The 16,163-nt window shown below is 37.4% G+C and overlaps 1 protein-coding gene across 3 annotated transcripts in view; it reads right to left on the reverse strand.

Annotated features, from left to right (window-relative positions):
- The window catches only part of PDHX (pyruvate dehydrogenase complex component X), a 54,141-nt gene that overhangs the window by 37,576 nt on the left and 402 nt on the right, over window positions 1-16,163 (reverse strand). The window contains exons 1-2 of one of the 3 annotated variants that reach the window (XM_037522469.2): window positions 15,895-16,077; window positions 5,735-5,815 (exon numbers count right to left, since the gene is read on the reverse strand). In XM_037522469.2, coding sequence (XP_037378366.1) covers window positions 5,735-5,815; window positions 15,895-16,054 — 241 coding nt within the window. In that variant the 5' untranslated portion in view covers window positions 16,055-16,077. Of the gene's footprint in view, window positions 1-5,734; window positions 5,816-14,769; window positions 14,862-15,894; window positions 16,078-16,163 lie in introns of those variants that run through there. The other 2 variants (XM_054699274.1, XM_054699275.1) reach the window with 2 other exon arrangements.

The raw sequence follows: 16,163 nt of genomic DNA on the forward strand, positions 1-16,163 counted from the left end.
AGTGGAAACTTGGATGGTAGTCATGGCTGCAAAATTCTGTAGTCACTAATAATCAATGAGTTGTACATTTAATGATGAATGCCAAAATAGGCAAAATACACTTCAATAAGCTGGTGCATAGTTTTGTTTTGTTTTTTTTTTTTTTTTAAAGATTTATTTATTTTTATGCAAGAGCTGGGGTACAGGCCAGAGGTGCGTAAGGGTGAGAAGATTCACCAGAGACAGAGTGGGGAGCAGAACAGGCAGATTGACTGAAATACACTGCTGAGGGGAGCAGCGGGCAAGTCAGGAGAGGTCTGCTGAGCCATGTGGCAATCTCCCTGGCTGGCCAGGAATGGAACCCGTGCTGTAGAGGCTGCGGACAGCTTCACAGTGTGGCACTCAACCCGCTGCGCCACTGGGGAGGCCCTGTTGAATAGCTGTATACTGAAAAAATACTAAAGTTATTTGTGAAAAATGTTTCCAAAATTTTTCCTTTTAGCACCACAAATACGTATACAAAAGTCCCAGAAATAAGAAAAATCAAAGCCTCTTCCACAGTAGAAGACAGAGACCCCTACAATTCTCAAGTTGTACCTGGTTATAACACTTCAATAATAAACTCCTTCAAACAGTCTTACTTCACAATTTTATATGCTGTTAGCTACAATCTACGACTTACACAAAAACTATTTGAAATACTCAAATTCCTAATCACATGGCAGAAGGAATGTCTACATAAAATGGCAGTACCTGAGGGTTAACACCAAGTATATCAGCCGCTCACAATGTTGGGGGAGCCCATACTGTGTAGGCCACAGACACAAATTATCATGAAAACAACTCCAATCCTCTTAATATGTGAAGGTTTAAAGAGTCATTGTTCTAAAAACAGTGACCATACATTAACAAAGATCTCAAGACAAAAATTTAAAAAACATAGCCAGTGAGAGGAAAAAGTATATAAAATGTATTGTGTCAGAATATATTTTAATACAGAATAACTGAACCTACTTACTAGAAATGTACCAAGTATCAAACACACTTAGACATCTACAGTCATACCATGTGTATAAGTTAATGATTTTATACTCAAAGGCTCACAACTAAATCACAAAGGTGATAAACTTAAACCACTGAATTATTGAGAACCAAGGATTAAAGATTGTTCTCAATTACTTACACTGTATTGGTAATCACACACTTTTCAGTTAGCAAAACAAATAATTTTAAGAGTAACCTTCAGGGGAATAAGCTCCAGGAGTTTAAAATACACCATGGCTTGTCCCATATGAAAATTGCACCTTGTAATCAAAAAGATAAAAAGAGCAGAATGATGAGACCATATGTCTTTCCTGGCTCTTTATCATACTCTCCATCTACTAATGGACATGAATAACTTATTGGATCGCCTGTAAGCTAGGAATTTGAGAGATAAATGTGATCCAGAGAATTCTCTTATCTACTTACCTATCAGTTCTTAAAGTGTGAAGAAATTTAATCTTTTTATAATAACCCTACTAAACGACTGTTCTGTGTCTGAATCATTATTTAATGATGCCAACACTCTGTTATATCAAATATAGAAATTGCCAAAGCTCTATAATTCATCAGGTAAAAAGAAACCTAAAAATAGACTCCAATTGATTACATTATTTATGAAGGTGAAACTTTTTTTAGCTAAGGGTAATTATTTTAATAGATGGCAGCAGCCACATAGAGCCAATTGCTCCAAGTGCTTGCTAATGAAGCACTGGCTCTTTCATTTATGTGGCATATGTGCTTCTCATATTCTAGAAAATTCACTGCCATTTTTTCCCCCCAAATATTATCTTTTACCCATTTTCTTTTCTCCTGGAATTCCTCCTACTGGTTACTGGATAATTCTCATTATACTTTTCATGTCTCAACTTCTTTTACATATTCTCTATTGCTTCATTTCTCTGAGCTGTGAGCAAGCTAAACTTTCAAGTTGGTCTTCAGTTTATACATTTACCAATCTAATCATATTATAAATCAAGCTTGAAATTTTTGCTTTTTAATTTTAGAGACAATATTTTTCATTCCTAATTCTATTTCTCCTTCTCAAATCTGCCTTTTTTAAAATAGTGCTTTTTTTCATATTTCAATTTCTCTTACATGTTAAGTCATTTCAGAAATACATTTTTATGTACCTAGTAGTTCCAGTTAACTGAAGTTCTTGGCAGTCTAGTCATGCTTTGTCATGCCTTTTGACTTTTGCTCCTAGGAGTACTTCCATGGGTGGAATTAAATTTGGGATCATGAACTCCTGATAAGTGGGACTTTATCTGGGAATCTTGTGTGGCCTGGATTAAAAAACTATTAATCCCAATGCTTAATGAGGACAGGACTTGAGAGCAAATTTTTAAGGGACTAGGCATTCCTATTCCCTTAGATTCCAAGTCAAACAAATAAATTGGCCTGTTATCAAATGGAATTAAGTTTCATTCATAGGCTGACAACTTTCAAATTTCTATCACTAAGCAAGACTTCACTCTAGAACGCCTATATCCAACTGATCTATTGAACACTTTCCTTTGACTGTCTAATAAGCATCTCAAACTTCACCACATCTAAAACCGAACTTAATCTTTCATTGCCTTTCCTCCCTCCCACCACAAAAGTCCCCACTCCCTATCACAGCTAGTCCAGTCTTCTAACTGTAATCCGGTGGGGCATGTGCAGCTTCAACTGTCACTGACCACTCTGAAGGCTCATGACATTTGGTCATTTTGCTTTCTTGACTTAAAGTTCAACTTACATTTAAAAGATTTACACTAAAATTATATATCCAATAGGGAGCCCCATGTGCTTAGATGGTCATATTGACCTCAAGTCATCAGGATTGACTTGAGCAGACTAAGGGACCCACTTAAATGACCTCTAGTTAGCTCTTGCTACCAGGATGCTTTAAGTCTGTTCCAATCAGTGCAATGCTATTAACATGGTTCAAGACAGCACACAGAAACCACCTCTAACCACCTGTACTTAACAGTCATGAATGTGGATATATCTTGGCTTTCAGATAACAATCATCACATGCTAATTAACTACAGTCTAGTTTTCTTAGTGGGGTATTCTTCTGAGTTTTGCTATGTCTCCCTTCTCTGTTATAAGTAGTATGGTAACTAGAACAGACCCAGCAGCACTCTAAGTGGGTGAATAGTACACGTATTGGCAGTGAAAACCAAAAGCAAGAAATGTAACAGGGAACTAAGAAGGCGCTGTGGATGAGATGCTGTTTGAACTGGTTCTTATAGAACAAACCCCATTTAGAAACCCTACTAGGAAGCAAAAGTAAGTAACACTTCCAACCAGGTGTGATATCTAGCACATCGTAGTCATTTAGATAACCTCCTTGTGCTTTACCTCTCACTTACTGGCCCAACAGATAGTCCGGAGCTCCTGCTATGAGACCTATTCTATTATCTATTCCATTGCCTTTGCTGGTCTCCCTCAAAGTATGGGAACTTCTCCCAAATTCCCAAGCTTATTTGATTAGGGTTCTTAAGTAAATACTTGCAGTCATCTTCCTGACCTCCTTACTTACCACCACTGGCAAAAGCAATGCAAGAATGACTATCTCCTGGAATCACAGCACAACTTTGCAATACTCTGAATTCTTTCCCATTGCCTAAACTCCATCAATGCTATTTTACAAGCACTATACTGGACTACTCAATACCAGCATTTGCCTGGATGACATCTGTGCCCACTCAGTCACAAATGGACAAGTTCTTGCCAGTGCTAGTCTCTGAACTCAGACAAGTCCTCCCAGGTCATAACTTTCCTTCTCAATTTGCTCTTCTCTCCTCTCTTTCCATTTTTAACACTTGGGTCACCATTTCTCAAACCAAAGCATATTACCGTATGTGAGGAATGCATCTGGTCACCTCTAAGTTCTATAAATCTGTCTAACAATTTTGGTTAAGTACTGGAGTCATCCTCTTTCCTCCACAAAAGTTTAATATGTTGCAGAATGAGTAAAGCATAGGAAAGGTTGCTGGAAGCTGTACAGCAGTCAATACCCAGGAGAGTTTACCACCACAGTTGGCAATGCCCAGAAAAAGGAAAAAAGGGAAAAGAAAGCAGCTGCCAGAAATGAATTGTTACTTCGTCCTTCTGCACTATGAGCATTGCAGCATACTTACCTATTCATATCCTGGCAAAGTGGTTGCTATAAACAATGGATTAATACAGCTTTACAGGTAGTATTGTAGATAATATTCTCTTAGTGAAAACAAGATTCAAATTCCCCTGGATCGCACAAAAAGCGGAGGAAAGGCATTGTCTCACTTCAAATTTTGTCCCAAAGATTACAGCGTACAACTTTTAAAATTGTATGTCTTTATAAAAATTTCAAACATATACAAAAGTTGTGAGGAAAGTTAACGAAATTACATGTACCTTTCACCCTACTTACACAACTGTCACCTGACTCATAGTCTTGTCTCATCTATACTGTCTTATCTTCTTATCTACCAACAGTTATTGTGAAGTTAATCCCACATGCACTATGTCATATGTCAATATTTCAACTCATACCTCTCACAGCTAAGATTCATTAAACCTCTAAAATGATAAATTCCTTGATATCATTAAATATACCATTTTCAAAGATCTTTTTTTATTTGCTTGAATCATAATAAGGTCCACACATTTGATCTCTTCAATTTCATTTAAACTAGGGGTTACTCTCCTTCCTCCTTTTCATCCCTAAAATTCATGTTAAAAAACGGGCCTGTAGAATTCCCCATACCCTACAGTCTGGGTTTACCAGTATATACTGCATGGCATCACTGAACACTATCCTTTCCCCTGTATTTCCTGAAAAATGGTAGTTATAGCTACAGTTTTGATCATATTCAGTTCAAGTTTCTAGCAAGACAGCTTCACAGCTGTTGCAGTGTCCTAACATCAGGAAGCATTTCTGAATTTCTCTTTCTTGTAGTATTAGCAACCATAAATGATCACTAGTAATAGCCATTATTTTATTAGAGATTGCAAAATGATTATACAGTGACATTCTATCATCTCTCCAATTTTGAGAGTTGAGATATGCCAATAATGAGAAATTTCTTCTCATAAATGTACTTATATGGTTTCATTCTTGTACATTAAGTGTACAGTGTATTTGTAATTTATCTTTTGTATAGTACAAACAATGAATCTAATTTTGTCTTACTTCATTATACACTAAATACCCACATGCAACTGTGCTTACAAGCTCATTTTCTATTCAGTTCTATTTGTCTTTTTACACACCACTACCACAGTTATTTATACAGCTTAAAAGTGTGTTTCAATTATCTAGTAGGGCTATAATCCTGCTCAACTGCTCTTCTTTCAAGAGCTTTCCTTATTATTCCTACTTATTTGTTCTTTCCAATGAAATTTATAATCAACTTGCCTAGAACCAGGAAATACACACACAGAGAATCACAAAGTCATAAGTTAATTTAAGTAGACTGACAGATTTATAATGTTGAAACTAAGAGCTAAGTATACAGACTAAAAGTTGGAAAAAAAGCTTTAAAATATTTTTCTATTTTCTGTTTAATGAAATGCTGAATCCAGGAAATGTTAGCTATATTACATGGGAAAATTTTATTTAAACAAGCTCAGATTAACTGCAGAGGAAAATAATTTATTTCATTGATATAATATTTATCATGTAGTACAAAAGTAACAAGGTGATCGATTAACACAAGGCATTAGTAGTATGCTTGCTCACCTTCCTTTTTCAGCCATTTCACGATGTTTCCTACTTCCATTGTAGGAGAAAGCGATGGCATCAGTATCTTAATAGGATCAGCTGAAATTGAAAAATGGAATGATTAGCCCACAAAAAAAAATAATGTATCTCATAGGTAATGGATTAAAATGTTCAAGTAGATTAATATCAAATTCAAAGAAGAAAATATCTCAATGTCTAACAGACTCTGAACTGGTCAGTAAAATTCTGACTTTTTAAAAAGAAAACTCTTTATTGGAATACTTTTAACTTCTTTTTTCATCATTCCTCAGTCCTCTATGCATATTTCCAAGCTAAGTCTTGCCAGATTGAAAAAATAAAGTTGACATGTTCCTTCTCCCTCCTCTTTGGTCACTTCAAGGTATACTTAAAAGTTAAATGACCAAAGAAAAAGACAAAGAAGAAACAAGGTTCTAAAAACACTTAAAATAATCAAGGGTAGACTTACAACAGAAAAATCAACATTAGGCATTAAGAAATGAGTTGTGTTTTTACGTTCCTCTAATATTAGACTATGCAATATTCAAAGGTTCTTTCAGGTGTATAATGGCAAGTTTGTCTTTTCAATGATGATGAAGCAGATGAACCTAGTGGTCCAGTTAATCTCAGATTGTGCCGCATACCATAATCCCACTGGGGATGCAAAAAGGTACCCTTTTTGGGGACCTCTCAAACTAGGGTTACCTCTCAGATATCAAAAAGGTAAATATGCTACACTCTTATTTGTCCAGATGTGCTTTCCAACAGTCATCCACTACCCAAGACCAGATGCACAGATCAGCACACAGCTGTTAGATGACAATTTATACAAAGTTTATATAAAATAGCTAACAGCAAGCGTCAGCACTAGCAGTAGCCATGGAAACAAATTGCACTCCCTGAAATCGTCCATTGAGCCTATTCTCGCTTCAGATTTTTCAACTCTCTGACCCCAGAAAGCAAAGCATCATAGCATATTAACATATCACAAGTGCAGAAAAGAGGACTTTTTCTTTTTTTTTTACCATATCTGGAGCTAATAAAAGTAGCTTACTAATCCCCTACATTATGTTATATGACTATCAACTCTGTTATATTTTTACATGACTTGTTGAAGAAAACAAAAACATTTATGAAAGTGTGTATAGACAGCTCAAATCTCAGCATTTAATTTTTTAAGCTCATAGACACAAATTGGGTTAATAGCAAACAACTGACCTTCTAATAGTACTGTAAGAGGCAAGCCTCTTCTTGTAAAGTATAACTTAAATGTCTCAATAGGCTACTTCCATCAAAAAATTCAAGCCTGGCATTGTGAGATGGAATATTTCATAATTATAAACATAATAAATATATATAAAATAGAGTTTCACTTCAAGGATATGAAATAAACGGACCTCAGTGATTTTATGGCCAGATTCCAATTTATGACAAATACTAAATTGATTCTCTCAAAACAAAATCTCTTCTATATTTTTATACCTTTGTCCTAGTTGCCAAGATATAACTCATATTTATTTTATGATTCTATCTCATATTATCATCTCTCACCTCTAAGACCCTCACATTTCCATTATCCATGACATTGAGGACTGTATTATGAAATTTTTGCATTTTTTATTATTTTCCAAATTATATCAAGAACCTCAAAATTTTTCATATTTTTAAAAATAAAAAGAACATAATCATTCCTCATATAGCTACCCTTCATGGATGAATTGAAATTGCTTCTCTGAATAATGACAATAAAATATAAAAAAATTTGTAATAGATCACTACCCTTACTCTGAAGTGAAGGAGACAAAAACCAAAGACAGACATTTTAGATGTCTCCATTACTCAGTACTACATCTTGATTGATTACACTGCTTACTATGGAAAGTAAAATGTGTAATGTATTTTCTGATTAATCTAACCAATCTATCCTTGGCCTCTCAAGCTACAGAAGCATTTCAAAATAGAAGCATTAATTTATTAATCATGGTTCATATTTCGTTCTAGTATATCTTCCTTTGACCGGAATATTATGTACATCTTTTTCCAAATTATTTTCCAGTGGAAAAGTAATTAAACATAACATCAGCTTTGAGTGACAGAGCTGCAGAAATTAAATTTGCCCTTCATGGCTGCTGTCAATTCTACTGAGATAACCGTGGGCTTTTCTAGACTTCTTGGAATTTTAACCTATACTTAATATTGCTTTATTTCATTTGAAATTAAATATAGCTTCCCTTTCCAATGCAGTACCTCTCTCCTGTCAAATTGAGGTGGCTTTGAAATATATGCCAATTATATTTTCTATTTAAAAAATCGGCACAACTATGGATAAGAATAAAGGAAATGTGTTCTTTTCCCTCACTTATCATACAGGTTATTTCAATTAGCACACGCACACACACACACAGCCCAATGCAAATTTAATTAAATTAACCTTTTTGTAATCATTTTAGTGTTCTATTCCTTTATAATCAAGCCAAGAAAGTATATCTAATGACTTACAAAGTCATGGTATGTACATTAGTTGATATTTAGACATACGGAATTTAAAAGCCGTTTCATAAATCGTGGCAATCCTTGATTTTTTTTTTTTTTTGGCCTCAATAGAATAACACACTAGATTAATTCTTTTGTTCTTTAGGATTCTGCAGCTTTTCCTGCCATATTGGGATCTATTGATCATTTTTTGGCAGTTTCTCAAAACAATGCCTACATTTCTTCAAATGTGCTTTTCCAGACTTTCTATATTTCTATAGCATAACTGTTTTCAACATCAAATATGACACATTAATCTAGTTTCTTATTCCCTAAAGTACTGCTTTTATCCTAAAAACAAAACACACTTCAGCAAGATTACATCAACGCTTTAAACTGATGATATATACATTGATTGTAAAGTCTCTAGATTTAAAAAAAAATTTAAAAGGATTAATACAAACAAACTTAAAATCCAAATGCAGAACAAACTGCTTTTTGGCACTATGAAACAGAGCTAAGTTCCATTACTGTGACTAAAGTAATGAAGGAAATCCAGCAGTTTACCTATGGTACAGTTTGAATTTCATGCTCTGGTCCATTTAGACAACTGTGATCCAAATATAAAAATTGCAAAATGAACACAAACAAATGAAGATGTTCCCAGAATGTCATTAGTGTGCTCACTGCTTCTGCATTAATTTGTGTCTTCTCTAACAGGGAGAGAAGCTGCTTATAGAATCACCTCTCTTTCCAATACAAGAACTTACAAAAGGAAATTGCACTTTTAAAATTTCAGTTCAAATAAAACAATTCTGCCACCTGCAGATGAGATGAAATAAAGCAGCATGAAATCCAGATAGTTTTAAAATCAACACCAGGACACTACAGCTTGAATAAAGGCATTTTAAGCAATGTTTTCTTTTTTTAAGTGCACGTTTATTATAAAAGTCTTTGTTTAAAAAATTATTTTGTTACGGTATTGGCGTAAGAACAGATTGAAAATGGGCAACAAAATGCATGCAGAACAGTTTGTGTGAAAAAGGCATTTACAGGTCTTAGCATGGTAACAGTCATAAAAGATACCTCCATAAACAGTATTTTGGGCACAATCCAATTTCTACCTGCTTAGCTTGTGTACCCACCAAGACAGAAATGATAAACTCCACAATGGTAATAGTAGTTAACTCTAGTTGGTGATATGTTTTCCAGTTCTTTGTATAATTCACATTTTAATAATTTTCTATGATAAATTTATCCCATTCCATTCCCTCCCCAAAGCCTACCTAACACTAATTAAAAAATGTACTTTTGTTATTTCAGACAGAAACTCACAAAGACAGGAAGAAAAGGGACAATGAGACACAGTTTTGAAAGCAGAAAATGAAACAGTTAAATAATAATTGACCAAAGAGACTCAAGAAAGCTGAATTCTAAGCCAGAAGTATGAAAGCTGGTTACACCACATAGAGATTTTCCTCAAGGCCTGGAGCTGGCAGAACTGAGGACCTGTGGAACTAGGAAGGGAAGAGATGGGTGAAAGCTATTAGAAACACAATTAGTCACCAGGATCACCTTCCTCCTTCCACCCTCATTCAGCAGAAGACTAAAGGTGGTTTCTCCTGAAGAGAGAAAATGACTGGACCTATGGGGAGGAGGGTCAACCTAAATACTCAGAGATATATAGAAACTAAAAAAAAGGTTAATTGAGATGTGACTGACAATACAGAAAATTGTGCTGAAAAGTTGTTAAATAGTATGAGTTGAATCAGCTATGGTTTCAGGGCAAACTAAAGAAAATTTAAAGAGTTAACAATGCCAGAAAAAAAGCAAAAAGTAGAAAGCTATCAATCAAGATATAGGATGATATGAGACGATCTTGTGTGCACAATGTTTAATGAATGTGAATAAATATGAATATGAATGTAAGCAAAAATTGCAAAATAACTACACTAGAAGGAAGGGGGTATATGAGATAGGAAAATAGAAACGGGCATAAGCCAGAGCATAAGCCAGAGCATAAGCCAGAAGAAAATTAAGAGACAAAACATGTGGCTTCTAAGGAAGAAGACAAACTAGTCAAGTAGGGTAAATCGGGCGAAGATCCACTGAAGGCTATAGACCTTCATGCATGTATTACTTTGTTAAACATTTATTTAACAAAATGTTTACCATTTTTAAGACTTAAGCTAAAACACCATGATGATTTGGAGACTTCATGCTGGAGTCAAGCTACCTTGGTTCAAATTATAGATCCACTACTTATAAGTTACTAAATCATTCTATGCCTCAGTTGCTGCTTTTATAAAATACAGTTTTCTAAGCACTAAATAAGATGACAAATGCAAAATCTTTTATGGTGCCTGGCAAGAGTAAGTCTCAAAGGGGTTAGTTATTCAGTACTGGTAGGCAGCATGGAAAGGGTAAAGGCCCTGAAAAAACCTGAGCAAGAAAGAGAAATTACCATCAACAAAAGGAAAACAAAAAGAATCTGAAATTGCTTGCAGTTCCACATACACAGCTAATGTTCAGTCTACAATTTACCCCCCCCCAATGCATATGCTTTGAGATGGTCAAAACAATAAACGTCATTAAAAAAAAAAAAAAAAACTAAAACAATGGGATTGTAAGTACAAAGTGATGATGTCACCTGACCATCAATTGTCACCTGTTCTCATTTACACAGATCCTTTGACCTAAGAGATTGAGATCTTTCTAAATGTCTGGCCTTCATTAGAAAGAAATGGAAGGGTTTGAATCAGGGGGTGAGCATTTCTGGAGGATCATTACAAGGCATAGGAATGAACTAGAGAAGGAGGAAGACAATGAGACCTGCTTGTTCATTTATTCAGCAAATATCTATTCAGCACCTACAGGTGCTAGTTAGGTATTCGTCTAGGGGCTGGAGATAGCAAAAATGAGTAAAAACAGACAAAAATCCCTCCCCTCATGGAGCTTATCTTCTAAAATGGAGAGACTTGAGAAACAAGTAACATAGCTAGTAGTGATATGAACAAAGAAATGAAGGTAAAGGGACAACATGACAGAGGAGGAACTATTTTACCAATTGATCAGAGGTCTCCTCTGATAAAGTAAACAGAGCTGAATGGAGGGAGCCACACACACATCTGATGGAAAGGCTTTTCAACAGAGGAAATAGCAAGCACAAAGAATGAGTAGTGTGCTTGGTATGTTCAAAACACATGAAGGAAGCCAGTACCCTAAAATGGAGTGAGTGAGGAGGAACATAGTAAGAAGGGCATCCATATCATATTGAGCAGTGTAAACCACAATAAGGTCTTCATAATTTATTCTGAGTTTAATGGGCTTTTGGAGCATTTTTCAGCAAAGGCAGGACAGGATCTGACTTATAATTTACAAGAAGCACAATTCACAAGAAAGTCGCACTAAGAAGAGTCTGTATAGGGTTGAGGATCATGGTAAGGACAACTATTGGGACTTTCCTGGAATAATTTACGTTAAAGGTGGTGGTAGCTTGGACTTGTCTAGTGGGTAGTGGGAAAGGTGGTGAGGAGTGGGTAGATTTCACTTAAAAGGTAGAGGCAACAGGAATACCTGACAGATTGGATGTGGAAGATGAAAATCAGTAAGTACGAGTAAAATAACAAGTCAAAATGATATGTGACAGCTCCAAAAAGAAAGTCTTTTTTCCTACAAGAGCCTCATAAACTTCATGACTTGATTCTTATTCAGTCATTCAAATGTGTAATAAAAAAACCCCATTAAAATCAGATCAGTTATAAAAACCCTGTGCTTACTCTCATGCAAGGCACTGACTGGCCTGGGGACACATCCAGGGAAACTACAATTGATCTTCCCTAGTGTAGAAATTATACTGTTCTCTTATCATGAGAAACTACCGTAGAGACAATACAGTATTCGATAGTTCCAGTGCTAAAACCAAGGTGTCCATGGAATGACAGATGGGTGGGAATCTGGTAGGTGTGAGAGGTGTATCCATTTGCCCTTCCAGATCTGCTCGCCAGCTTCCCCCCATTCTACTGTATGTGCTACATCAAGAGGCTTCCTGTGCTTAGGGCTCCAGATGGGCTCAGTCAACTGGCAGTGTAAGCAGGAGGCTGAAGAGAGGGCAGTGAGGTCAGAGGATTTTCTTTTCCAGGCTCCCTCTCTGTGAGGTGAGTTGGGGCTGCCCTCCTTTAACTGAAAGGCACAGATTCAAGGGAGGTCTTCCCCAGAAGCTCATTCCTTTCCAGGCCTGGTGACTGCTTCCTTCCTGTGCCTCTTCAAGTCCACTGTGGTCACCTCACCTTGCTTTAGAGAACCCTTAATATAGTACCATCTCTGTATCGTGAATTCACAAAAATGGTTACTTATTAAATTCTCCTCAAATTATCCATTTTTTAGAGTGCTTTTGTTTCCCTGCCAAGGGCCTACAGAAAGACCTCAGAGGAAAATATTTAAACCACAGAGAAGTTCATTCCACTCGATGGAATAAAATATGAGCAGAAGAAAGATACAGATATTAGGTATAGGAGACTGAGCAGATGAGCCTAAGTGCACATGTATATTTTAACCCACACTCAGATCAGAATCAAGATTTCCAAGTTAGTGGCTTTGCCACAATCATTTATAAATAAACCCACTAGTCATATGGTTATAGATAGAATCCCAATATTAAAACACAAAGTATGGAATCTAGTTTCTCTGAGAAATGACTGAAAAGTTTATAAAAACAGGCAAGAGACTAGGCGGTGTTTATATATGAATTTCATGAAGTTCCCTGGAGTCACATACAAATTTCCATGCATGTATTTTTCTGAAGACATGCTATAGTTTTTATCAGTTTTCAAATAATTTGTACCCCTCTAAAAATCGCTGCTAGTAAATTCCCAAGGAAGCTCTCCTGAAGAGTTGTACATTTGCCAAGCTTAATTCTCCCCTAGAAACAGTTTATGTAGTACAAGAAAGATCTTTATATATACAGTTGCAAAAAACGAACAGATCACACGTTATAATAAAAACACTGCCTGGCAGGGCCTCCCTGGTGGCGCAAGGGGTTAAGCACCACACTATGAAGCAATCCACAGCCTCTGCAGCATGAGTTTGATCCCCAGCCAGCCAGAGAGAAACCCACATGGCGAAGCAGACCTCTCTCCGCTGCTCCCCTCAGCAGTGTTTCAGTTAGTCTGCCTGTTCTGTTCCCCACTGTCTATGGTGAATCCTCTCAACACCCCCTTATCTCTGGCCTGTATCCCAGCTCTTGTATGCATAAATAAATAAATCTTTAAAAAAAAAAAACACTGCCTGGCACTACCAAAAAAAAAAAAAAAAAAATCTGTTGATTCTTTCATACACTTAGTAAACCGTGGCACATTTGCAAGGAAGCTGGCTGGATTGTTAGGTAGTCCATTGCTGGAAAATAGCTGCGTGGTTTTGGGAGATTCACTTAGTTTCAGTGAGCCTTAATATTTTTGCCCAATAAAGTGCAGATAATGTCAACCTCACTAGGTTGCTACAAGTCATGAATAAGGAGTTTTAGACAGTGTTAAGCATGTGGCATGTGTCACAGAGCTCATTATAATGCTGCCAGCAAACACCTTTCAAGGAAAACAAGATTCAAAGTATACTTGTAACCAGCAAATCTTTAAATCTTGGATAGATGTATCAAAGAGGTAACAGTTCAGCAATTGTACTTAACTCACAATAGTTTATTGATTACTAAAAAGAAGCTTCATTTTATGAAACAGTAATTTCCAACAAGCTCAGAGGAAAAACAAAAGGGTAGAAATTCACGATTTGTGAAATACATAGTGCCAGGATTGAGTGCTATATTCAGAATGGAAAAATAAAACTGTGTGTGTGGGAAAAAAGAAAAGAAAGGTGTTCTGTTAGGAGACAAAGTTTTGCGCAATATTAGAAAAAAAAAATCCAAGATTTCCAAATAATTTAGTTACTAAATAGCATAGCTTCTGTAGTAGGCAGGATAATGCCCCTCCCCACCAAACAGTCCTCCAGCTCCTCATAACCATAACCTGTTGATATGTTATGTTATATGGCAAAGGGTAATTGATGAAGGAATCAAAGACACTGAACAGCTGAAAGTAAGCTGAAGAGAGTACCCAGGGTAGTCTGGTGGACCAACAAAATAATGTAATCACAAGAGTCCTTATACAGCAGATCAAGAGATGCTAGGAAACTAACACAGCTTCATTTGGATGTTGTATGCTCTCCCTTACAGATGTCCAAGCAGAGTCAGGCAAGTTATTCACTGCACATGAAAGTAGGTAAAATGGCAAAGCTTATCAGACAGATTGCCTAATTGAATCTGCAAAAGCAGGAGTCCTTAAACGAAGTCTAAGAGAAACTCCTGCATGCACATTTTTTTTAATGAAACCACAAATGCACCCCTTTCTCTGTAGAGTCTGCTTAAAGCAGTTTCTCAAAAGGATCTGTTTTACACACAAGTTAAAAACACTCGTCCTAGATTTTTTTCCAACACTGAGCTTTAACTATTCCGTGTGACTAAGGCATGGAGTCTCAGAGTAGCCCATGAGACACCAACATAAAACATTAAAACTCACCTAAGTTTGTTTTTTAAATGCAGATTGCTGAGCTCCATCCCAGACAGAATCTCTGGGAGCTGTAGGAAAGTTAAATCCTTGACACCGTTCGGGGTGGGGGGGTGGGGGGACGGGGGAGGTGGAGGAGGAAGTCAGGGAATTCTGTACACAAAGAATCACTGCTCCAAGAAGTGTTTTATGAAAAATTATAGTGAAGAAACTGAAATATTTCACATCACCTAATCTTCAGACATCTCAGTAGTCATTTTACTTTGTAACTCTTTACCTTATTTTTTTCTGAGCTTCAAGTTGCGCAAAATAGGTAGACAATGTCTACAGTGCCAAATTTTTATTAAAATTCATTCTGTGATGTGCCAGAACAATGACTGGGAGGTATGTCATACTCAGAAAATGTTAGTCCTAGTACCCTACCACTATCCCATGTGAAGAAAAATAATGCCCAGCATACTACAGCATTACATACTGTCAGATAATAATACGGCCGTACTGTGTCAATATCACTACTAGATGCCAATTTTGTAGAATAAACTTCTTGGTATGATTCCTCTCCTAGATTTGCATTCTTTCAAGCCCATTTTGGATTAAAACATTTTCCCAGCCCTATGTCTGTGATTCAGTAGACATTTACAAATTAAAATTAAAGCTAATAAGGGGGGAGGAAGACAACTAGTCTCGTGGAGCAACCGGAGAGATCTGAAAGATCCCCCCAGCGACCAGCGAAGCGAACGAATAGGAGTGACAGCGGCTTTGAATTTCAGCAACCATGGGCAGCTTTCCCCCATCCGAGATGCTTGACATCCCTAAAGGAACATGAGACGTGACTGGAAAGAGACTTTAGAGAAGGGGCTTAGGACCTCTCTCCACGACTCACAACACGAATTTCACGGCAAGGTCACAGAAAAGGCTTAACAACGATGGGAGCCAGCGACTGAGTCAAGTGCTCCCAGCTCCCAAGAAAGGCCTTCGAGGCAAGCACTAGGCCAAGTCTGCAGGCTTCTCCCCGAGGAGAGATGTTCAGGGAAGCCCAAATCCCTTTACACCCAGAGGCAGGCCCTCAATCAAAAAGCCCCTGACCCAGGCCCATAGCTCAGCTAGAAAGCAGCTGAGGGTACCCCGGTCACTCACCCCAGAGCCACTGCGTATTGTGAAACCATCTCCAACTAGCTGAATGGCCGACAGACCACCTAGCAGCCCCACCGACCAGACCCGGGCTTCGCCGGCCCCGGAGGCCCACGAGGTAGCGCAGCACCCGCGGGTCACTGCCGAGCCTCCAGGAGGCCGCCATCTTCCCGGCCTTCTCCCGGGGTGTCCGCGGCGCCGCCTGAGCGCTCAGTCATCAGGCTCCTCCCAGGCCCCGCCCCCAGGGGGGGCCCGCCGGGCCTTTGACTCCCGGA

The sequence above is a fragment of the Talpa occidentalis genome, unplaced genomic scaffold (assembly GCF_014898055.3).
Source record: "Talpa occidentalis isolate TD23 unplaced genomic scaffold, MPIMG_talOcc4v2.1 talOcc4.3, whole genome shotgun sequence".
NCBI lineage: Eukaryota > Metazoa > Chordata > Mammalia > Eulipotyphla > Talpidae > Talpa > Talpa occidentalis.